The sequence below is a fragment of the Neophocaena asiaeorientalis genome, unplaced genomic scaffold, assembly GCF_003031525.2.
Source record: "Neophocaena asiaeorientalis asiaeorientalis breed wild unplaced genomic scaffold, Neophocaena_asiaeorientalis_V1.1 scaffold152, whole genome shotgun sequence".
Classification (NCBI taxonomy): Eukaryota; Metazoa; Chordata; class Mammalia; order Artiodactyla; family Phocoenidae; genus Neophocaena; species Neophocaena asiaeorientalis.
In genome coordinates, this window is record NW_020185338.1 from 2,786,379 (window position 1) to 2,810,127 (window position 23,749).

Sequence of the window (23,749 nt, forward strand, 5' to 3'; positions counted from 1 at the left end):
TGGCAGCTTGGCTTTATGACGTGAAAACAGTTAAAGGATGCAATCCCCAAGCCAGGGAGCATAATTGGGTAAGTCATTTTGGTGAGAACCCCAACCAGAACGTGGTAGTTTATAAAGTCATCAGAAGCCTCAAGACATCATTCATATTTTTCAGTTAGAATATATTGCATTTTGGGAGAAAATTATATGCATAGTTACATTCACCAATTTGTGGGATATTTGAAGGTGCAGGGACATCTCTTGAATTTCAACAGAATGTAGTCCTTGACTTCACATACGAGATGCTCTGCTAGGCTTGCGCAGCATTAATAAGAGTGTAAGTCACGGTCCTGCCCTTGAGATGCATACAGTTTATCCAGGCAACGGGTGTGGAGGGAGGAGAGGCAATGAGAAACAAACAAATGATGAGGTAAATATTATCACACTCAAGTGTGGTGGTGAACATCACCTATGATTAGTTAGTGTAGAGAATAAGGGCTGTTAGTTCAGAGGAGAAAGAGCAAGAATTTGAGATCTCTCAAAGGAAAAGGTCCAAGCCGCTTAGCCTGGCATTCAAGGCCCTCCATAATCTTGTCCCAACTTCACCTCCAACCTTCTCTCATAATATCCTCTATATAAACAACCCTTCTAGTCAATTTGGTTGATTCATTAAGAAATGCACCTGCCTCTCATTTTACACCCTGTTAACTTAAGGAGTTTGAAATAAAATGAGCAACTTTAAAATGTGCTTTTAAATGTCATCTTAAAGAATTACATTCTTTAAAATGAACAATAAAAAAGAAAAAAAGAAAATGGGGCTTCCCTGGTGGCACAGTGGCTGAGGGTCCATCTGCCGATGCAGGGGATGCGGGTTCATGTCCCGGTCCGGGAAGATCCCACATGCCGTGGAGTGGCTGGGCCCGTGAGCCATGGCTGCTAAGCCTGCGCGTCCGGAGCCTGTGCTCCGCAACGGGAGAGGCCACAACAGTGAGAGGCCCGCGTACCGCAAAAAAAAAAAAAAAAAAAAAAAAAAAAAGAACAGTGAATGAGCAACACACATGCACATAAAATAATTTCAGAATAACACAATTTAAACTGCTTGCCAAATTGTTTTAACAAAAAATTCCTTAGCAATAGTGATTATAAAAATTCTCATGCATGATCTACCATGTTCCTTTCCCCTTCTGGCTAGCTGGAGTGGAGTCAAGCCCCAGGGTGACCTTGGACCCTACCTGTTGAAGATGGCAGAGCCTCAAGCAGCTGGGTCCCTTGAATGAGTGTGTGAAGGAAGGTCACCTAGCAACCAGGATGGCCCCTGTCAAATGGCTACAGGTAGATGTAAGAAGCAAATGTATATTGTGTTTGGCCTCTGAAATTTGGGGTTTGTTTATTATGGCAGCTAGCTTCTTAGGCAATTTGCATTATCTTAACCAATATGGTCATTTAATTTGAAGAAGTGGGGAAAAAGCTACTAACATAAGAATAGAGGTTACCAGGTGCACTGACAAGGGCTAACAGGACAGTTCCCATCAAGACTACGGATTTTGGCACCAGACTGCAGGATTGAAAGCCAGTTCTGCCATTTACTGGGTATATAACTTTAGGCAAGTGTATTAGTTGGGGTTCTCCAGAGAAACAGAACCAGTAGGATGTGATACATATGTAGAAAGAGATTTATTTTAAGCAATTGACTTATGTGATTGTGGAGGGTTGGCAAGTCCAGAATCTGATGGGGGAGGCCAACAGGCTGGAGACACAAGAAAGAGTTGCACTTCAAATCCAAAGGCAGTCTGTTAGTGAACCAGGAAGGGCCAGTGCTGCAGATGGAGTCCACAGGCAGTCTGCTGGTAGAATTTCTTCTTGCTTAGAGAGAGGTTAGCTTTTCGTTCTTTTCAGGCCTTCAACTGATTGGATGAGGCCCACCCAGCATTATTGAGGGCAATCTGCTTGGCTCAAAGTCCACTGCTTTAAATATAAATCTCATCCAAAAACACTCTCATAGAAACATCCAGAATAATGTTTGACCAAATATCTGGGCACCATGGCCCAGCCAAATTGACACATAAAAGCAACAATCATAGGAAGTTAATCTCCCAGTGCCTCAGTGTTCTCATCTGTAAAATGGAGATAATTAAAGAACCTATCCTAGTGGGTGAACATGAAGGCGAAATGAATCAACGCGTGTGTTTAGAACAGTGTCTGCACATTGTGCTCAGTGAGTGTTTGCTCTTGACTATTATTATTATGAATTAGTATTGTCATAGGCTTTGGCTGTATGCTTCTCTCTGATGAAAGCGCTAAGAAAAAATGTAAGCAGGGCCACCAAGAGTAACAGGATTGTTTGGCTGGGAACACCAGTAATGTGATGAGAGACTTCACACATTAAAATTCTCATAATGTAGAAAATGGAGACTTGCATACTCACATTTGCAGGCTGTATTGGCCAGTTCTCCATTAGTCAGTGGCTCTTTTTTTTCTTGTTATTCCATGAATAAATTTTAATATATTCAACTTTCCCCATAAACTGCTTATTTACTGTTCGTATTAATGCAATATAGCAGAAACGTTTACATGACTGGAATCTTTTGCAGTCTGCTAGAGCATTTCTCTTGCATTTCTTTCCCTTCGTTTCTGGTGAGAAAATTCAGTTTTGCTCTACATGTTTTTGAATTAACTGTCACTTCTCAGGAATGCAATATCAGCATAAATCAGGAAGCTGATGTAGAGTGGAATGATTAAGAATCTGGCTTGGGGTTGGGCAAAATTGGGCGTGAGCCTTTCCAAACCCTGGCTTCTTCACAAAGTGCTGTTGTGAGGACGGAATGGTGGGTCTCACCACAGTGCCTGGCACTCAGGAAGCACTCGATGAATGGGAACTATGACGATCCCTTTCATTAGGAACTCTCTGTATTGTTGTTTCAATGTTCCACCTTGCTCTGGGGAGACCTAGCATCCTGGGTTCCTGAATGACTGTGTGGAGGAAGCAATCAGAATCACCACTGTCAAACTGTTACACATGCAAGGAGTAGACTATTGTGGTTAAACTTTTAAATTTGAGGTTTGCTCGGAATTCCAAAGGATGTGTGCACCTATTTACGATAGCCAGGACATGGAAGCAGCCTAAATGTCTATTGACAGAGGAATGGATAAAGAAGATGTGGTAATATATACAGTGGAATATTACTCAGCTATAAAAAGGAACAAAATAGTGCTATTTGAAGAGATATGGATGGACCTAGAGATTGTCATACAGGGTGAAGTAAGTCAGAAAGAGAAGATCAAATATCATATATCGTCGCTTATATGTGGAATCTAGAAAAATGGTACAGGTGAACTTATTTGCAAAGCAGAAATAGAGTCACAGATGTAGAGAAAAAACTTATGGTTACAAAGGGGGGAAGGGGAGGTGGGATGAATTGGGAGATTGGGATTGACATATATACACTACTGTGTATAAAATAGATAACTAATGAGAACCTACTGTATAGCACAGGGAACTCTACTCAGTGCTCTGTGGTGACCTAAATGGGAAGGAAATATAAAAAAGAGTGGATCTATGTATATGTATAACTGATTCACTTTGCTGTACAGCAGAAACTAACACATTGTAAAGCAACTACACTCCAATAAAAATTAATGAAAAATAAATAAATTTGGGGTTTGCTTATTATAGCACCCAGCTTGTTAGCCACAGTGCCTCACCTTAACCCAGTGGTCCCCGACCTTTTTGGCACCAGGGACCGGTTTTGTGGAAAACAGTTTTTCCACAGATGGGGAGGGGATGGTTCAGGCAGTAATGTGAGAGATGGGGAGCAATGGGGAACGGCAGCTGCCAGTCATTTCCTGCTGTGCGGCCTGATACCTAACAGGCCGAGGACCACTATGGGTCTGCAGCCCGGGGGTTGGGGACCCCCGCCTTAACCAGTATGGTCAGTTAATATTCAAGTAGGTCACTGGCCATTTGTGGTGTCCTCTCCACCTCCACAGGCTTCAAAGGCCTTGAGCTTCTATAGAAAGTATCTGCTACACAGCTTGTTTACTCTCTGTATCTACTAGCCAGTGTCAATGCTTCTCTTCTTATGGAAATGTCTTCCTTTCCCAAATAGACAATATCATAGGTATTGATTTCAGGGTAAAAGAAATGTGGCTTTCTTTATTCAGTTCCTTTCTTGAGTTTCCATGCTTCTGACATAGCAGAAAAGGAATTCTAGTTAATTGGGGTTTTTCCTAATTTCTTTTGGAGTTCCATCTAAGTTTTAGGTTGTGGGGATGGGCATCTGGTCTTCAGTATCATCACTGGATGCAGGCATTCTCGTTTCTGTTTGGGATTTCATTGTCAGTTAACTGGGGATTTTTCACTCATTCTTGACTGTAGGGCTTCCCTCCATTGGTCCAAGACTCAGCATTTTCATACTGCTTATAGGTATGTGAGGATAAAGAAGCTTATGTGAGAGTCCAGGGTGTATAGAAATTTGTTTGTGGGTCAGTCAGTAGAAGAAGGTACTAAGGACAAAAAAAAAAAAAATCAGCTAATATTTTAATATTTCCAAAGTATAATTCCACCACAAGCAGAGAGCCCCTTGAGGGCAGGAATTGTATCTTGACCATATTCTGGTACCCTGTCCAGAATCAAGTTGACATCATTAAATATTCCCGCTGCCATTAACTAATAAAGAACAGTCAATGGGCCATAGAAACAGAGGAAGAAAAGATTTCCAGTCTTTTTGGAAACAGTAACTTTAAGCATGGGAAAGCACTGTTACATGTTGGACGTGGGCACCTCCTCCCAAATTCATATGTGGAAGCCCCAACCCCCAGGACCTCAAAATGTGACTATATTTGGAGATAGGGTCTTTAAAGAGGTGACTAAAAGTTAAAATGAGGTTACTAAGGTGGGCACCAATCCAATATAACTCGTGTTCTTAAAGAAGAGATTAGATTACAGACACACACAAAGGGAAGACCACGTGAAGACATATAAAGTTCCTTTTGTCATCAACAGTGGCTGCCAAGACCAAAAGAAGGCCGTGCTTTAATTTGACAGTGTAAGACTGAGCTGGGTCTTCAGTTCTATACTTAAGGAAGTTTTTTTTTAAAAAGTCATGTTATGGAAGCAACCTAAGTGTCCATCGTCAGATGAATGGTTAAAGAAGATGTAGCACATATATACAATGGAATATTACTCAGCCATAAAATGAAACGAAGTTGAGTTATTTGTAGTCAGGTGGTTGGACCTAGAATCTGTCATACAGAGTGAGGTAAGTCAGAAAGAGAAAAACAAATACCGTATGCTAACACATATATATGGAATCCAAAAAAAAAAAAAAAGGTTCTGAAGAACCTAGGGTCAGGACAGGAATAAAGACACAGAGCTAGAGAATGGACTTGAGGACATGGGAAGGGGGAAGGGTAAGCTGGGATGAAGTAAGAGAGTGACATGGACATATATACACTAGAGGGGTGGAATAGGGAGGGTGGGAGGGAGGGAGACGCAAGAGGGAAGAGATATGGGAACATATGTATATGTATAGCTGATTCACTTTGTTATAAAGCAGGAACTAACATACCATTGTAAAGCAATTATACTCCAATAAAGATGTTAAAAAAAAAAGTCATGCTATATAAATTTGTTTCTCAATATGCAAAGTTGCACACATTATATTCTGCCTCTAGCCATGTTGGAATAACCAGTACTATTTGTTCCCTTCCTGCCATAAACAACTAGACAACTGGATAAAATATATGATACAATTATTTTCAGATGTTGGACAGCAGGACTATAATCCCTGAGGGAAGGGAAACAAAACAAGGTGAAAGAACCACGGGGGAGCCATAAACAGAAACATTCTCAGCATTCACAATTATCTGGAAGACAGTTGAGTTCCACCCAGTCAGTGTGGAGAAATCTCACTGACCACTGCCTTGGTTTTCTATGGCTGCTGTAACAAATTACTCTCAATATAGTGGTTTAAAACAACACAAATTTATTAACTTACAGTTCTGTAGACCAGAAGTCTGACACAGATCTCACTGGGGTAAGACCCAAATGCGGGTATGATGCATTCCTTTCTGGAGGATCTGGGGAAGAATCTGTTTCTTTGCATTTTTTCCCTCCTAGGAACCACCCACTGTTTTTTGACTCATGGCCTCTTTCCTCCGTCTTCAAAGTCAACAACATTGAGCTGCGTCCTTCTCACACTCTGTCTCTCTGGTTCTCTCTTCTGCCTCCCTCTTCAGCTTTTAAAGACCCTTGAGCCCACCTAGACAATCCAGGATAAACTCCCTAATTTAAAGTCAAATGATTAGCAAAACTTAATTCTTAAACCCTATTTACCCTTTGTCATTTAACTTAATTATTCCCAGGTTCCAGGAATTAGAATGTGGACATTTGGGGAGGCCATTATTTTGCTTATTACAACCACTGAGGCATTTACTAGAGACCTCAGAACAGTTAGGCCATAGTAGTAGAGATAAATTAGCCTAAAACAATGGATGTTCTAGATTCGACCTAACAAAGCTTGAAGATAAAAAAAATTAAGCTAGTCCATAAGTAAATTAATGCTTGTCAAAATAAACATCAATGCTCTAAAGAAAGACAACAAAAGCCAGACACAAAACAATATGAAATTTAAAATCACATCAAGGGGCTTCCCTGGTGGTGCAGTGGTTAAGAATCTACCTGCCAATGCAGGGGACACGGGTTCAAGCCCTGGTCCAGGAAGATCCCACATGCCGCGAAGCAACGAAGCTCCTGAGCCACAACTACTGAGCCTGCGCTCTAGAGCCCTCGAGTCACAACTACTGAAGCCTGTGCCTAGAGCCCGTGCTCCCCAACAAGAGAAGCCACGACAATGAGAAGCCCGCGGACTGCAACGAAGAGTAGCCCCCGCTCGCCGCAACTAAAGAAAGCCTGCGTACTGCAGTGAAGACCCAACGCAGCCAGAAATTAATTAATTAATTAATTAATTTAAAAAAATTTTAAATCACAGTCAAAAGTTACTAAACATTCAAAGAAGCAAGATGGTATGATTCATAATCAGGAGAAAAATTAATCATAAGAAACAGACCCAGAAATGATAGCAATAATGGAATCATCAAACAAAAACTTTAAAATAGCTCATATTAATTTGTTTAAGAAATCAGAGGAAAACATGATCATACTGAGGAGAGAAATACAAACTATAAAAAAAGAAACGAATGGAATTTCAATGGAACCAAATGAGTGAAGAATTCACTGGACAAGCTTTACAAGAGATTGGACACTATAGAAAAAAAAAGATCAGTGAACTTGAAGAAATCACAAAGGAAACTATCTAGGCTGAAACACAGAGAAGAAAAGGAGTCTGAAAAAAATGAAAAGAGCTTTAGTGACCTGTGGAACAAGATTAAGTGGTCTAACGTATATAAAATGGGAGTACCAGAAGAGGGGGGACAGAAATGCTATTTGAAGAAATAATGGCCAAAATTTTCCCAAGTTTAATGAAAACTATAAATGTATAGATTCAAGAGGCTCAATGAATCCCAAGCAGAAAATATACAAATAAAAACACATCACAAGTTACTGAAAACCAGTGATAAAAGAGTTACTAAAAGGAGCCAGAAAGAGAGACATATTACATATGCAGAGCAAAGACGAGAATGCTCACAGACTTCTTGTCAGGAACAATGCAAGCTAGAAGACAAGGAAAATGTGTTCTTATAGAGATGGAAGGGGGAAAAAAAGGTTAAAGTAGAATTCTATATCTAGAAAAAATAATCTTCAAAATGGAAGCAAAACAAGGCTTTTTATCCAGGAGACCTGTACCATAAGAAATGTTAAAGGAAACTTTTCAGGTTGAAGGAAAAATGATACCAGTTGGAAGCTTGGCTCTACACGAAGGGAAGAACACTGAAGTCGTGAATGTGTGTATAAATACAAAATGTGTCTCCCTAATTTAAAATTTTCTTTTAAAAAGAATTGACCATTTAAGGAAAAAAATAATAGCAATGTATTGTGGGGGTTATTATATATGTAGAAGTAAAATGAATGACAACAATTGTTTAAATGACCCCAAGGGAGAAATGGAAGTACAGCTATTGTGTGGTTCTTAGGGTACATATTAGTGGTATATTACAATTTGAGAGTAGACTGTGATGTTAAAGGTGCTTATTGTGAACTCTATACTCCATCAAAAAAATAAGGCAAGTAGATATTGATAATAAGCCAATAGAGAGAAAATAGAATCTAAAAATAATCCAAAAGATAACATGAAAAGAGGAAAAAAATACAAATAGCCAAGTAGAAAATAAAATAGTAAGGCTGGACTTAAATCCAACCATATCACAAACTACATTAAATAAAAATACTTTAATTAAAAGTCAAACTGGATAAGAAAGTAAAACCCAATGGAACATTGCCTACAAGAGATCTAATTTAAATATAAAGGAATAGAAAAAGATATACTATACAAACATTAATAATAAGAAAGCTGAGTGTCTATATTAATATCAGACCAGGTGAACTTCAGGGTAAAGAATATAACCAGAGAAAAAGAGGAACAATTCACAATGATAAAGGATCATTCATTAGAAAAACATAACAGTTCTACATGAGTATATACCCATTCACAGAGCTTCATATACACAAAGCAAACACTAAAAGAACTGAGAAAAGATTTTACACCTCACAGTTATGAGTGTTTTCAAAACTAAACATTGTGGGTTGTTTTTTTTTTTCCACAAATGGTGACAGGAAAACTGGATATTCACATGCCAAAAAATGAAGTTGGACCTTACACCATATACAGAAATTAACTCAAAATGGATCAGAAACCTAAACATGAGTCAAAGGTATAAAACTCTTCAAAGAAAACATAAAGAAAAAAGTTCATGACATTGGATTTGGTGATGATTTTGTGGATATGACACCTAAAGCATAAGTAACAAAAGAAAAAATAGATAAATTGGTCTATGTCAAAATTTAAAACTTCTGTGCATGGAAGGACATTATCAACAGAGTGAAAAGCCAACCCAGGAGACAGGATAAAATATTTGTGAATCATATATCTAATAAGGGATTCATATTCAAAATATATAAAGAACTCTTACAACTCAACAATAAAATACCAAATAACTCAATTAAAAAACGAGCAAAGGACTTGAATATATAGACATTCCATCAAAGAAGATATACAAAAAGTCACTAAACACATGAAAAGATGCTCAACATCACTGATCACTAGGGAAATGCAAATCAAAACCATAATGAGGTGCCACTTCACACCCATTAATGCGGCCATTATTTCTTTAATAAAGAAAAACAGAAAATAACAAATACTGGTGAAGAAGTGGAGAAATTGAACCATGGTGCATAGCTAGTGGGAATAGAAAACAGTATAACTGCTAAGGAAAACAGTGTGATGGTTCCTCAAATAATTAAATATAGATTTACCCCCTGATCTAGCAATTCCACTTCTGGGCATACGGCCAAAGGAATTGACATCAGGTACTGGAACATGTATGTTTGTACACCCATGTTCATAGGAGCATTATTCACAAGAGTCAAAAGGTGCAAGCAACGTAAGTGTCCGTAAACAGATAAACAAAATGTGGTACATACAATGGAACATTATCCAGTCTTAAAAAGGAAGGAAATTCAGGCTCATGCCACAACATGAACATTGAAAACATTAAGCTAGGTGAAATAATCCAGTTACAAAACTACAGATACAGTGTGATTCCACTCGTATCAGAGACCTAGAGCAGTCAAATTCATAGAAACAGAAAGTAGAATAGTGGATACCAGAGGCTAGGGGGAGGGGAAATGGAGAGCTGGTGTTTAATGTCGACAGAGTTTCAGGGTGGGATGATGAGAAAGTTCTGGAGATGCATGGTGCGGACGGTTGCACAATGTGAAAGTACTCAGTGCCACTGAATGGCACACTTTAACATTATGGATATGGTATGTGTTACCACAGTTTTAAACATATATGTATACATATATGTATAACATATATGTATATGTTACCACAGTTTTTCTTAAAAAGAGGAGGCGGAGGAGAAGGAGGAAGAAGAGACTGAGAAGAAAGATAAAGAATTTGGGAAGAAAACCTCAGTACATTTTTTTTTTAATTTATTTTTTGTGGTGCGTGGGCCTCTCCCGTTACAGAGCACAGGCTCCGGACGCACAGGCTCAGCAGCCATGGCTCACGGGCCCAGCCGCTCTGCGGCATATAGGATCTTCCCAGACTGGGGCACGAACCGTGTCCCCTGCATCGGCAGGCGGACTCTCAACCATTGCGCCACCAGGGAAGCCCAACCTCAGTACATTTTTGACTGAGATGACTGAAGTTCATTTTCTTTTTTCTTTTTTTCCCGCAGTGGAGGGAAATTCTGCTATTGCAGTCTGGCCCAGTTCCCCAGTTCTCCTCTAAGACAACTCCCGTGTGCTAGAAATCTGTAGCCAAGTGGGCCTGTGGGTCTGTATGCTGGCATGTGAACTAGTTTTTTCTTACTTCCCAGTTTAATTTAGAGGAAGGCACTTCACCAAAGTGCTTAAACAGGAAGGAGAAATTACCAACACTGTTATTCTCTCTTACAGCAGCCTCAGATTCAAGCTAAAGCTACCATTATCCTTTTCCCTCTGTTCCCTTAAAAATAGTTGTTTCCCTACCGGATTCCACAGAGAAGGGAAATTTGCCTGATTCCACAGGTGCAGATGGAGCCACAGGCTGCCCGGTCCTGACAGGCTCTTGGAGTGATAAGGACCCTGTCCTCCAGGGGTCTCCTATTTGTCCACGGGTGCTCCCTGTGGGTTCAGGAGTCAGGCCAGATCCCAGACTTGGATGTGGATTTCCTTTTTTGGGGAGCCCAGCAGCATGTGGGATCTTAGTTCCCCGACCAGGGATTGAACTCGCTCCCCCTACACTGGAAGTGCATCTTAACCACTGGACCGCCAGGGAAGTTCCTTTGTAATTCTTTCTTTCTTTTTTTTTTTGGCTGGGATTTCCTTTCTGAACGATTGAATAAATGCTCAATGTATCCAATAATAGACCCTATGGGTAGCTAATTCAACTTGGTAACAATTCAAATATGACTCCAAAGTAGAGCCTTCACGTAGAGCAATAGAACTCTAGCATTGATATAATCATTTTTAAGATGGAAATAATAATAATAGTAACAATAACTAATAATAGTACCAATCGTACCAACATTTGGGATACTTTCATATAACACTTTTCTTATTGACTTATTTAATCACAATAATGCCACGAGGGAGGTTTCATTATTATCCCCATTTCACAGATGCAGAAACTTGGGCACAGAGGGGGGAGGTAACTTTCCCAGTTCCATGCTTGTCCATAAATTTGTAGTCCTTTTTCTTTTGTCTTTTTTCAAGTTTCAGACTATTTATTAATCAGTGTAAACCCCAGCACAATACACCAACATGATTTCGTGCATTTAGAGGGGAAATATTTCCTGGTTAAGTGGAAAATTGTGCAGGTGGCTTCTAGAAGAACTTCATTCTAAGCAGTTTTATAGTGAAACATTTCATTTAGAAGTCTGGACCTTCTCTCTTCAGTTTGCTGTAATCTACATTCACTGAGTAGAACTTGTACTGATCATTGGGACCCAGCTTGTTCCAGGGTTCTGGGTTATTCTTTCTGTTCCAACTGACATCTGGATTGAACAACGCCAGGTGCGAGACATACAGCACTGCTCCAGTACCTCCCACTCCAGTAGATATGAAGATGGGGATCGAGCTAGGATGCCTCTTGGCCTGAAGGATGATCTGGAGGAGCATGGTTGCGACAGAAGCCTCGAGTCCAGTCGGAGAGAACAAACTTTCAAGGCCTGGGACTGAACAGTCTACCGTATTCCTTTTTCTTGACAACTGCTTTCACCATGGGATGTTCCACTGAGAAGCAGACTAGTTTGAGGCTTGCTCTGTGTTGTTGTATTATTCAAGTTATTTTGCTAGAAAGCCCGGGAAACCAACTCAAATTTGCTGAAGCACTATGGGAATTTATCGGTGGTGTGTATCCAGTTTCAGGCACAGCTGTATCCAAGTGACTAAATGGTGGCTCACGTGCTCTCTCGGCGTGCTCTCTCTCTCTCTCTTTCTCTTTCCCTCTCCCCCCACTATGCCCAAGCGTGTGCACACCCAGGCACGAGCGCGCGCATGCGTGCGTGCGCGCGCACACACACACACACACACACACACATTTTCTCCACCTCTAGAGTTGCCCACCTCTCTGCTAACATGGTTAAACTGACTAGCATCAGACCTACATCTAAAAGTCTAGAGTTTGGGACTTCCCTGGTGGCGCAGTGGTTAAGAATCCGCCTGCCAGTGCAAGGGACACGGGTTCGAGCCCTGGTCCGGGAAGATCCCACATGCCACGGAGCAACTAAGCCTGTGCGCCACAGCTACTGAAGCCCGCGTGCCTAGAGCCCATGCTCCGCAGCAAGAGAAGCCACAGCATTGAGAAGCCCGCGCACCACAACGAAGAGCAGCCGCCTCTCGCCGCAACTTGAGAAAGTCAGCGTGAATCTGGCCTTGAGTCCTGTGGACCTGTCTTGAGTCACCTAATATCCCTAAACCCATCACTGTGGTCAAGTGGAAGGCAACCTTGGCTTGGCCTGACCTGAGCCAATTGCCCACCTTCGCTGGGTGGGGAGAGGGTTTGGCTCCACCTAGACTGTGTGAATCAAGGCTGAGAAAGGCAAATTGAGATGTCGGTATTCAAAGAAGGAGGGAGTCCATGCAGGACAGACCAAAATAACAGACATTCGTTGCCACTGCCAGCAAAGCAGTCAGTGGTAGACACTGGATGATATTTGACCACGAGGTTGAGTGTAGGGAATCTTTATCTTTGGATTGGATGTCCAGTAGCCTGTTTTTTCCCTACAAAGCTTGCTGACGAAAGTCCTTTTAAAGATTCTAACAGTTTTGAATTCATGACTCATGGATCACTCAAGAAACTGAGCCACTGCCATATTTTTACTTCTATTTTGATATTCATTTATTCATTCAACAAATATTAATGCAGCCCTAGCTAGGTGTAAGGATCTTGAAATACAGAGGTGAATCGGTGTCATGGCCCTGGCTTACATTCCAGCGAGGGGCTTAATATCCATTTAATGTAGGTTTGCTTGACTACATAAATCACATGAAGCTTTTGAATATAATGTTGGATTTTCCTATGACACCATGGATAGAATTTCAAATAGTAGCAGGTAGTCAATACATGTTTGCTGATTGATTATATGATGGTAAGGATTCATCCTTTGTGTATCATTATTTTTTCTCTATTGTTTATGTGTTCCTAGACCAATCAGATCATGAGTGATGGAGACCAGCTATGTTTCCGAGAACACTGATGTAATGCTATTTCTTACAGGTGGTGGAAATGGAAATTATTTGCTATGGGAACCCCACGTCTACTAATTATTGGCGTGGTGGTAAACGTGTGTGGGAATGGGAGGCCTTACAACTGTCTTTCTTCCCTTTCTGTATTTTTGCTACCTTTGATCTGGAATTTTAATCTTATTGGGTTAAATTATTTCTGGTGAGGTGTTCAAAGACTTTCAAGTATCTCTGCCTTTTAGAACATTAGCTTCTTTGTTGTGTGTTTTTTCTTAACTATTCCAAATATAGTATAATGACCAGAAAGCAGAAAGAAAAACCATTTTATGTTCTTGAATTTGATACCATATTCACAGCTTCCACTTAGTACCTTTCTAGTTCTTAGGTTCATTTCAATGTCATTTTCGAGGTGCCTGCCGGGATTATAATCATTTCAGTCCAGGTTTCTATACATTTAGGGAATAAGTTGGTTCATTTGATTTAAACACAAGACCTTAATATCTGTATTTATACATGGCTCAAAGCTCCTAGTAGAGTTATTGTAGAGCTAGACTACTGTGCATTATTTAATATATTTATTAATTCATTGAGCAAGTATTTACTGAACACCTACCATGTGTGAAGGTGGTCAAAAGGTACAAACTTCCAGTTATAAAATAAATAAGTCCTGGGGATGTAACATACTGCGTGGTGACTGTAGTTAGTAATACTGTATTGTACATCTGAAAGTTGCTAAGAAAGTAAATAGACCTTAAAAGTTCTCAGCACAAGAAAAAAATTGTAACTATGTGCATTGGTGAATGTTAACTAGACTTGTGGTGACCATTTCACAGTATATATATATATATATCTCAAATCATTACATTGTACACCTGAAACTCATATAATGTTATATGTCAATTAAATCTCAATTTTAAAATGTATCAACAACAAGGTCCTATTGTATAGCACAGGGAACTATATTCAATACCCTGTGATAAACCATAATGGAAAAGAAAAAAATGAAATGAAATAAATAAACAAGTTCGTACTCTCAAGGGCTAGGAAGAGATGTAAACCACAGAATGGGGGAGAGTAGTCAGGGAAGGGCCCTTAGACTGGGGGAGTGTATTAGCTTGGTGGCCGTAACACAATATCACAGATAGAGTGGCTTAAACAACAGAAATGTGGTTTTTCACAGTTCTAGAGGCTAGAAGCCCAAGGTCAAGGTGCCAGCGGTTTTGGTTTCTTCTGAGGCCTCTCTCCTTGGCTTACAGATGGCCATCTCCTCACTGTGTGTTCACTTGGTCATCTCTGTGTGTGTTTGTCTGTGCTAATCTCTTATTCTTTTTTTTTTTTTTTTTTTTTTTTACCGGGGCACGAACCCGTGTCCCCTGCATCGGCAGGCGGACTCTCAACCACTGCGCCACCAGGGAAGCCCTCTTATTCTTATTAGGACACCAGTCATATCAAATTAGGGCCACGCTTACAAACCCTTTTTAACTTAATCACCTCTTTAAAGGACTTGTTGATGAATGTAGTCACATTCTGAGATGCTGAGGGCTAGGGCTTCAATATGAATTCTGGGAGGACACAATTCAGCCCATAATGGGGGTTCAGGGAGGTCCTCTCTGAGGAGGGGAGACATCTGAGCAGAGACCGAATGAGGGAACGAGTCACAGGTGTAGGGTGAGTCATCTGGGGGAAGAGCGCTTCTGGCAGGGGGACAGTGGGTGCACAGGCTGGAGGCTGGAGGCTGTAATATCAAGGAGGCTGTGGTGAACAGAACCCATGAGGGAGGGCAAGGATGCCAGAGATTCAAGCAGAGGCCAGCCATGAGGAAACCTGGAGGCATGGTGAAGACTGAATTTTCTTCCGAATGTCATGGGAAGTCAGGGGAGTGTTTGGTTTTTTTTTTTTGCGGTACGTGGGCCTCTCACAGCCGCGGCCTCCCCCGTTGCGGAGCACAGGCTCTGGACGCGCAGGCTCAGCGGCCATGGCTCACGGGCCCAGCTGCTCCGCGGCATGTAGGATCTTCCCGGACCAGGGCACGAACCCGTGTCCCCTGCATCGGCAGGCGCACTCTCAACCACTGTGCCACCAGGGAAACCCTCAGGGGAGTGTTTTGAGCAAGGCAGGGACATAATTTCACATATGTTTGTAAAGGATTATTTTTAAATTTGCAAAGATTTTCTGTAGACCCCCAAGAATTCACTTGGAAAGATCATACTGATCATGAAACCCAGAAAAGTTGAGATGCAGACCTCAGTGGTTACTCTCCACTGATCTCCTAGGAATTCCTTCCCTCAAAGATGAAGGTATCAGCTAAGAATTCTTTGGAATACTGGATTACTACTGATGTTTCTCCTGCCACATGCAATGATGCTGAGTTTCTGACAAGAGAAATATCTGGCTCAATTTGCATATGTGGAAAAATACCCTTTTCTTGAAGAGAAACTTTGGTTCTGATGATTGGGTCTGTAGTAATTTATTTATAAGGAGTGATGTTGAATTGACATCACTTGGGACAACTTGAGTCAGGGCAAAACTCTGAGGTGTCTTTTCCATCTTTGACAAATGTCATCTCTAGAATAGATGAAGTAGCAAGAGAGAATACCAATTACTTTGGAAGTCTTGAGCAACCTGTTGCCAAAAAATAAGGGATCTCCACAAAGCAAGTCACATACCTAGACCCTATTCTGAAATAACCAGAGACTGGGCATTCTAAAGCCCCATGTACGGGAAGCCTGCACGACACTGGATTATAACCCAAACCATCAAGACATTTTAAGTCACTTAAAATGGCCATTTCCATCTGTACAGGGTATTTGTGTTGTACTCAGATTCAGGCACTATACTCAGTAGAAAACATATTTGTTGGATAGACTGGTAGTCATTTTCGTGGGAACTTGTGAACCTGAGCCGTCAACTTCTCCCTCTTGTATCTCCATTAAGCTTTGTTACTGAAGGCTGTCTTCTGGAATCTGTAAAAAACTTCCTCATATAGAAGAGTATAACGATTTTGGACACACACACACACACACACACACACACACACACACAGAAACTTTCAACTGTGATCTCCTGGTTAGAGATAGTAGAATTTTAGGTGAGATCAGTTAGATTTCAAAAATAACAATAGGTCACTTTTTCAGTCTCTCTTCTTTTGGAAACACACTCTCTGTTTTATGAACGGCGACAAGGTAAATAGAAAACAAATTTATCTAGTATATGCCATGGAAATCGTTTAGCTAACTGGAAACAACTTCAATATGAATATGAAAGCTTCCCTCACCCCCAAAGGGAGAGAAAATGGACTAAGCTACTCTGGCCAAATAATTAGAATTATATATGTGTGAATTTCCATATCTAAATCCAAACATTCCTTGTCTAGAACATTCCTCTAAAGATTGTCTTCTGGCACCTGAAGACACGAAATGGCCCAGGATCACAATACATTTTAACAGAGTCTTGGTACTGAAGGATAGAATTCAAGGCATTAGGCAGAATATCTCAGTCAAGTTCTCCAGCATTTTGAAGCTATCCTGGAAGGCTGCATTAAAAGGATAGCACAGCGGTAAAGTAATGTCTCATTTGCTTCAATAAGCAAAGTTGGAGATTATTTATGATAACACAGTCATCAGAAGAATGTGTTCCTGTGCATTCTGAAGACGTGAAGCCTCACGTTGAGTCTTACTATTAAGTCCTTGCTGTGAAGGGGTGGTAAGTGTGATTAAGCTGTTAGATTAGCAAGGTTCTACTGCATTTTCGCTTTAAGCCAGAGTGCTTTCACAGCTGAGCTGTAATGCTCTGAAAATGCCTGCATAACAAGATCCAGACATGGAGTTGAATCCCAAATGGTAAACGGCCAACGGCATTTATCCACTATTACATTGCCGAAGCCATAAAGAGTCAGCACGTCTGAAAAGACACTGTGCCCGAGTCCCAAAGCGTAGAGGAAGCCAGCGCAGGAAACAGGAGGCTCTTTCAATAATAACATACCGCTACAGGGTGGGAAGGTAGTTGCATTTTCTAGAGACTACCAGCGTGAACTCCAGTCCCTTCTTAGAAGTCAAGTAGAAAGAGTGAACCTAAATTATCCTGTTGATGACTAAATGTTACATTTAGCTCCCTGGAGTCCATGCTTGGAAGAGAATTTCAAGGAATCACATTTAGCTTGCTGGCCAAGTGGGACTTGCCACATACTTGAGTAAACACAGGTTTCCTAATAAACTGCCTTCCTTAGAAATCTGAAGTACTGACATCCTTGAGTTCAGGAGGACGTAAATATCTCAGGGAGGCAGGAAAATGGATCAAGTTGTAGAACGATAGAGCTAGAAAGAAAACCAAGTGCACCTTACAGCAGATAGCTAAAGGAGTGTGAGAAATTACATTGTAGAAAAGTACATTGCGGCTGCCAAGTTGAGGCTCTAGCTTGCAAAGTCGCCTGGACCCACGAATAGGTTGAATCTTGTACAGACCCTATTTGCCTGGCTTGTTGGACTTTCATTTCCCATGAGACTGATACGTTTGGCAGGTGTGACTCTGGACCCGTGCTGAGCAAAACAGGAGAACACAGAACTACAAGGCTTGGCCTTGGGCTTGGAGAGGTAGGCAGTGAACATGCACACCTGCAACAAAGGTGACAACATGCTGGTGGGGTTTTAGCGATAGATTTTAATGAAGTTAGGAAGAGTTTAGTGATTGTGACCAAGAACAGAAAGGTAAATGCTTCCTTTGCTTCATTGGTAGCTTCTCAGAAGAGTTTAGGGCAGGGCCAGGGGTGCTGAAGCTGGATCTAGAAAAGTGAATGAAATCTATCAGTGACTCCATTGACAGCGTCCAAAGCCACAGAGGGCGAAGGTATTACTGTTTTCTAGGAGGATGAAAGATGACATTTAATTGGTTATCTTTGCAAACTTTGGGATATAAATATGAAACGAAACCTTTACCCAGGATCAAAAGTAACCATCATTGTCTTAATTATATATACAAGCTCCGTGACTCCTTCTGGTCCTAATGGTTCCTCTCTTTCACAGACAAAACATTTTAGTACATTGATGTCCTTAAATGTATTCCATAGAAATTATTTTAAATGGGGAAAATCCGAGAAGAAAAAATAAGATACATTTTATCTTCTAAATGGAATAAGTAAAAATAGGTTTCTGACTGTGTATCTGCTATCACATCACCTAAGAGTGACTGGGTGGATTTTTACTGGGTTGGAGGGCACGTTTGCAATGACGTAACGTGAAATATGGGCTGTGTAGCGAAACTTACTCGGAGTTGGGTCCTGGAGGGCTACTTCAAAGAGAATGACAATCGTCACTCAAAGACGTGGACCTGGCAGGGTGGGGTGGGGTGTATGACTGCCAATGACCAAAGAAAACACACACCATATGTATTATCTTAGGTCAGGTTCTCCCAGAAACAGACTTGGAAATGAAGATTCATGTGCAAGGAATTTTTAAAGGAGTTGCTCCCTGGGGAAAATCAGAGGGGATGGGGTGGGAGTGGGAGGCCAGACAGGCAGGACAGAGAACACAAAGAAGCCAAGCCAGGGAGCCATTGCAGGCAAGTCCGAGCCTCAGCCTGACCCTGGGAGGGCCGCAGAGTGTAAGTTACACCTCAGACTTGATCCCGACTCTGGGCAGAGAGCTGAGCTTTCATGTTGGGTACCAGTCAGTCATCGACCAACGGCCCCCCCAGAGAATCTAAATTTCAGTCTTCTGAAGAGAGTCACCGGTGCGGGCCATTGGATGCAAACATAGAAGCCAAGGGTAGGGCATCCAGAAATGGAAAAAGAATTTTGAGGGGATCACAGAGACACCCAGTAGTTCATCACATGTATTAAAACCTGTGTACAGGACAAGGAATAGGTATTTCAGATGAGTCCAAAATTCTAAAGGCAGACACTTCAAATTGCAGAAGCTGGTTTTCAGTTGAGCTGCTTCCCTCACGGGTGGGCAACCCGTTGCAGCTGGCAGCAGCGGAGGTGTGTATACTTGGTCATACTTTTGAACAATGGCTGGTGATATAGCTGCTGTATAATCTTAGGTGCCTGCTGAGCTCTTCTCCTGCTGCCCTCATTGCGGTGGCTGCAGGACTGCTCTGGAGGTACGTCTGACCCAAAACACCTGACAAGCCTCTTTCTTATTCAGCCTGTGTCTGGAGGAACACTTTTTTTCTTTCTCTCCAGACTGAGGGAAGGAGAGGCTGAGACAGTCCTCTTTGAGAAGACTACATAGTCAAGGGCTAGATTCTGTGATACAAATACTGTAAGAGTGTCATGAAAATGCAGGTTAATTAGGATTGGAGGAATCATGGAAGGATTCTTGGAGGAGATGGGGCTTCATCTTGGCCTTGTAAATCAGTGGAATTCAGAGAGGTGGAAGACAGAAGGAAGGGCATCCTGGCCGAGGGAAACAAACTGGGTGGAGGCACAGAAGCGAGACCCGATATGAGCTTTAATGCCACAAGCTGAAGACTGGCTTAGCCCAAGTAAAGAATCACGGCACAAAAGGCTAACTGTTGGGACTTCTCTGGTGGCGCAGCGGTTAAGAATCCGCCTGCCAGGGCTTCCCTGGTGGTGCAGTGGTTGAGAGTCCGCCTGACAATGCAGGGGCCACGGGTTCGAGCCCTGGTCCGGGAAGATCCCACGTGCCACGGAGCGGCTAGGCCCGTGAGCCATGGCCACTGAGCCTGCGCGTCCAGAGCCTGTGCTCCGCAACAGGAGAGGCCACAACAGTGAGAGGCCCGCGCACCGCAAAGAAAAAAAAGGAAAAAAAAAGAATCCGCCTGACAATGCAGGGGACACGGGTTCGAGCCCTGGTCCGGGAAGATCCCACGTGCCGCGGAGCAACGAAGCCCGTGCGCCACAACTACTGAGCCCGCGTGCCACAACTACTGAAGCCCGTGTTCCTAGAGCCTGTGAGCCACAACAAGAGAAACCACAGTGAGAAGCCTGAGCACCGCAATGAAGAGTAGCCCCCGCTCACCGCAACTAGAGAAAGCCCGTGCGCAGCCACGAAGACGCAACGCAGCCAAAAATAAATAGATATAGTTATTTTAAAAAAGGGGAAATAAAGGCCGACCGTTGGTCGCCCTGGGCCTGAAAATTGGGTCATGGTCTTAAGCCGTCTCCCACTCCTGCTTGCTTCCGTTTATTTCTGATTCTCCGCCCAGTTCCCCACTCAGGCTTGCTTTCCATCAAGCTGCGACGTGCGCTGGACCATCCTCCTAATTAATACGTGCCAGGTTCCATGAGCTGACAAGCTTTCAATACAGAGAAACAAATGATCCAAGCCAGGACGAAAAGCAGAACAAATAAAGACGGCAGGGGGGGCTTCGAGTGAACAGCATCAGGGAACAGGCAAATTTCTGACACTTTTTGGAAAAGGGGAAAACTGATGTGTTAATTAGGTGTCTATGTCAGTAATAAGCCTGCTCAGAGGAAGGTAATGAAAGAAACAAAAGGGGCAGCGGAGGGGGCTGTTCAGGCAGAATGGAAGTTATGGTGTAAGGAGAGGGGGGAGAGTTTATTATTCTTCTCTGTTATTTTATGTATGTCTGTGGTCTGTTGGCTCCGTGAGACAGGACTCGGCCTTCTGTGTTTTGTAAAGCCCCACGAATAAAGAGCTTTGGGTGTAAATGACATTGCAGTTTCTGCCCCCCGGACCCATTTCAACAGGAAGTACTGCAGCCTTACCAGCTCCAACTGGTGGCGGATTTGGGCTTTTCTGAGCATATCTGACTCAGAGGAACTGTCTGCCGCTGAGATGGGCCAATAGAAGGGTTCAAAGCAAGAGGAAGCACAGCGGGGCCATGAGGCACCAGAACACCCACAATGAGGGAAGAGGGCTGTGGAGCCTAAGCCTTCATCCAGCTTCAGTCCACTTGGCCGAGGGGATATGAACTCAGGCACTGAAATCAGACAGATGTGGTTCTAACCCCAGCTCTGCCCCTTGCTGGCTCTGTGGTCAGATCTTCCAGCTGGTACTACTGAGGCGAGAAAAGACAGTCTCTCTTCTACGCCGCTGCCAGATTCATTTTCCAAAAGTGCAGCTTCAGATATATCTTTCTGCTGTTCGGAACCGGCTCCCAACTACTTAGCCAGGTGGGGCCCTGCAGGCTTTGGGGACTGAGCGAGTTACTTACTCCTCCTACACCTCACTCTCTTCTTCTGTGAAGTAAGGATAATAGTCACTGCATTGTTGCACTGCTGTAAAAATTAAAGATAATCCTTATAAAGCACTTGGGACATACCAAGTGCTCAGTTAACATTCATTTTCATTATCTGTTAAGGGACTGCTTGAGTGCAAAGCCCAGCTCTCCACTTGCTAGCTCTGTGATCTTGGGCAAATTTCTTAATTTCTCTATGCCTCAGTTTCTTACCTGTAAAACAGAGTTGTTGCGGGGATTAGATGAGTTAATGCCTCTTAAGCATCCCGAGCAGTACTTGGGTGTTCAGTAAGCTTTAGTTTTCTATTATTACGCTGTCACTGTCATTAGCAGTGCCATCACCATCATCATTTAGATCTGGGAGAAAAAAGAAGGCCATTGGGAATATGTGTATTGAAAACTGTCCCTGAGGTTGCCTGGGTAGGGGAAGCAGTGGAAGGAGCGACTGGACACTCTCCACGCTCCTCACCAGGGATTCAGGCAGGTCCCTGGGTCACTGGGACATATATGATGAGGGAGGGGCTTCCGGATACCGAGGCCTGTGGCCTCTGGCTGTTCTCTCCTGGCCTGTCTGGCTCTAATGCTGGGCCCCCTCCCATCCCAAGCCAGCTGGAAATGGGGGGTAAATCTTCCCAAATCAGCCTGTGGTGATCATGGGGGTTAAGTGGAGAACTCGTGTTCTCTCTGCTGTCATGAGTGTTCCTCAGGGAAAGTTTGTTATGTGGACCAAGGTGGATAGTCATTGCTTCCCTTTCTAAAGGTAATGGGTAACATTACACCAATTTTGTGTCATGTCCCTGAGGCTGTCAAACATGTCCCCACCCCTTTGCCAAAGGGATGGCTATGCAACCCAAACAGGGTAAATCAAAATCATTATGGGGGTTTGTATGAGAGCTGGGGGTGAGGGTTGGGTAGGGGTGAGTTTCTTTCTCTTGCCCTGAGATCAAGAGAGGTAGGATAGGAACCTAGATATGCCAGGGCATTCTTGCTGCCACATTGGAGAGATTCTATCTGAGAGAAGTCAAACCAAGTCAAAAGATAAACAGACAAACTCTTCATGTCATTGCTTGAGCCACTTGATACAGCCATGCCCGGAGGCAGCGCCCCCAGACATCCCAGGTACCTGAGCCAATTCATTCCCTAAAACTGATTGAATCGGGGTTCAGTCAGTCGCTTGTGCTGACTAATACGGTGCCCAATTTTGCAACCATGAAAATTTTGCTTCATGTACATGAAACTCATTTCTGTTAAGAATAATCAGGTGAAAAAAACAGTTGTTGGGAGTCAGCTAAGAGTGAGGAATAGAAAACTGAGGTACAGCAGAAGGCAGAGAAGAAGCACTGAAGCCTTGGGAAAGATCATGGAAGCTGAGGGGAAGTAAACAAAGGCTGGAGACCAACCAGCTGGCTGAGTTTGAGAGGAGGCAGAGAACAGGGTCACATCTAAGAGGAACAGACAGCACAGGCCAGGCCGTGAGGTTATCATGGACACCGGCAAGGTGCTGAATGACCTTGCGTGTGGTGGCACAAACTCGGCAAGTCACTGCTCAGCTAGGCTGAGCTAATTAAATAAAAATTATCCGCATCATCTATATCACGGAAGTCAGTGTGGGCTTGGATCCACATAGCCTTGGGTTCGGAGCCAGCTTTGGGACATTCAAGTTGAAGGATATGAGGGAAGTTATCGGACATCTCTGAACCTCAGTTTCCATTTCTGTACCATAGGGATAATAACACCTTTCTCACGTAATACGTAATGAGGCTACTATTTTATTCAAGTTATTCCATACTCCTGGGACCACAATAGGACATGAGAGAGAAGCCCCACAAGTCCATGCCAAAAAGTGCCAAACACACTGAATATGTGGATGAAGAATCCAACATAGAAGAAAAAACTTTTTAGCATGCCTATTATCTGCAAAAAAGTGTTGATTTACAAGCAAATCATTGTGAAACCATAGGGAAGGCAAATCTGAAAAGTGTCCAGACAGTAAAATACGGAAAATGGAAAAGTATGCAAGAGTCTTTATGAGTACTTTTAAATCTATAAATTATTATTAATGCTATTTTTATTTATTTTGCTATTTTCATAGTTTTATTTTAGTAAAAGAAAATGTTTTAAGAAGTTTTAGAAGTCTTTCTTGCCATTAGGCATTACATCCCTTTGTCATATTAGTTGATTCAAGCAAGCTTGACACAGAGTCGAGGAGGGTGGCATCCATCCTCCCATTTCTGTCCCAGGACAAAGCGGCAGGGCCTGGGG

At 42.5% G+C, this 23,749-nt stretch overlaps 1 protein-coding gene and 1 pseudogene across 1 annotated transcript in view; one reads left to right on the forward strand and one right to left on the reverse strand.

Moving 5' to 3' along the window:
- EFCAB11 (EF-hand calcium binding domain 11) overlaps window positions 1-1,271 on the forward strand; it is a 178,166-nt gene extending 176,895 nt beyond the window's left edge. Inside the window, exon 7 of the mRNA XM_024736238.1 lies at window positions 1,172-1,271. Coding sequence (XP_024592006.1) covers window positions 1,172-1,256 — 85 coding nt within the window. The 3' untranslated portion in view covers window positions 1,257-1,271. The remainder of the gene's footprint in view (window positions 1-1,171) is intronic.
- Window positions 1,272-11,482: 10,211 nt separating this feature from the next.
- LOC112393918 (cytochrome c oxidase subunit NDUFA4 pseudogene) lies at window positions 11,483-11,761 on the reverse strand (annotated as a pseudogene).
- Between the last annotated feature and the right edge of the window lie 11,988 nt (window positions 11,762-23,749).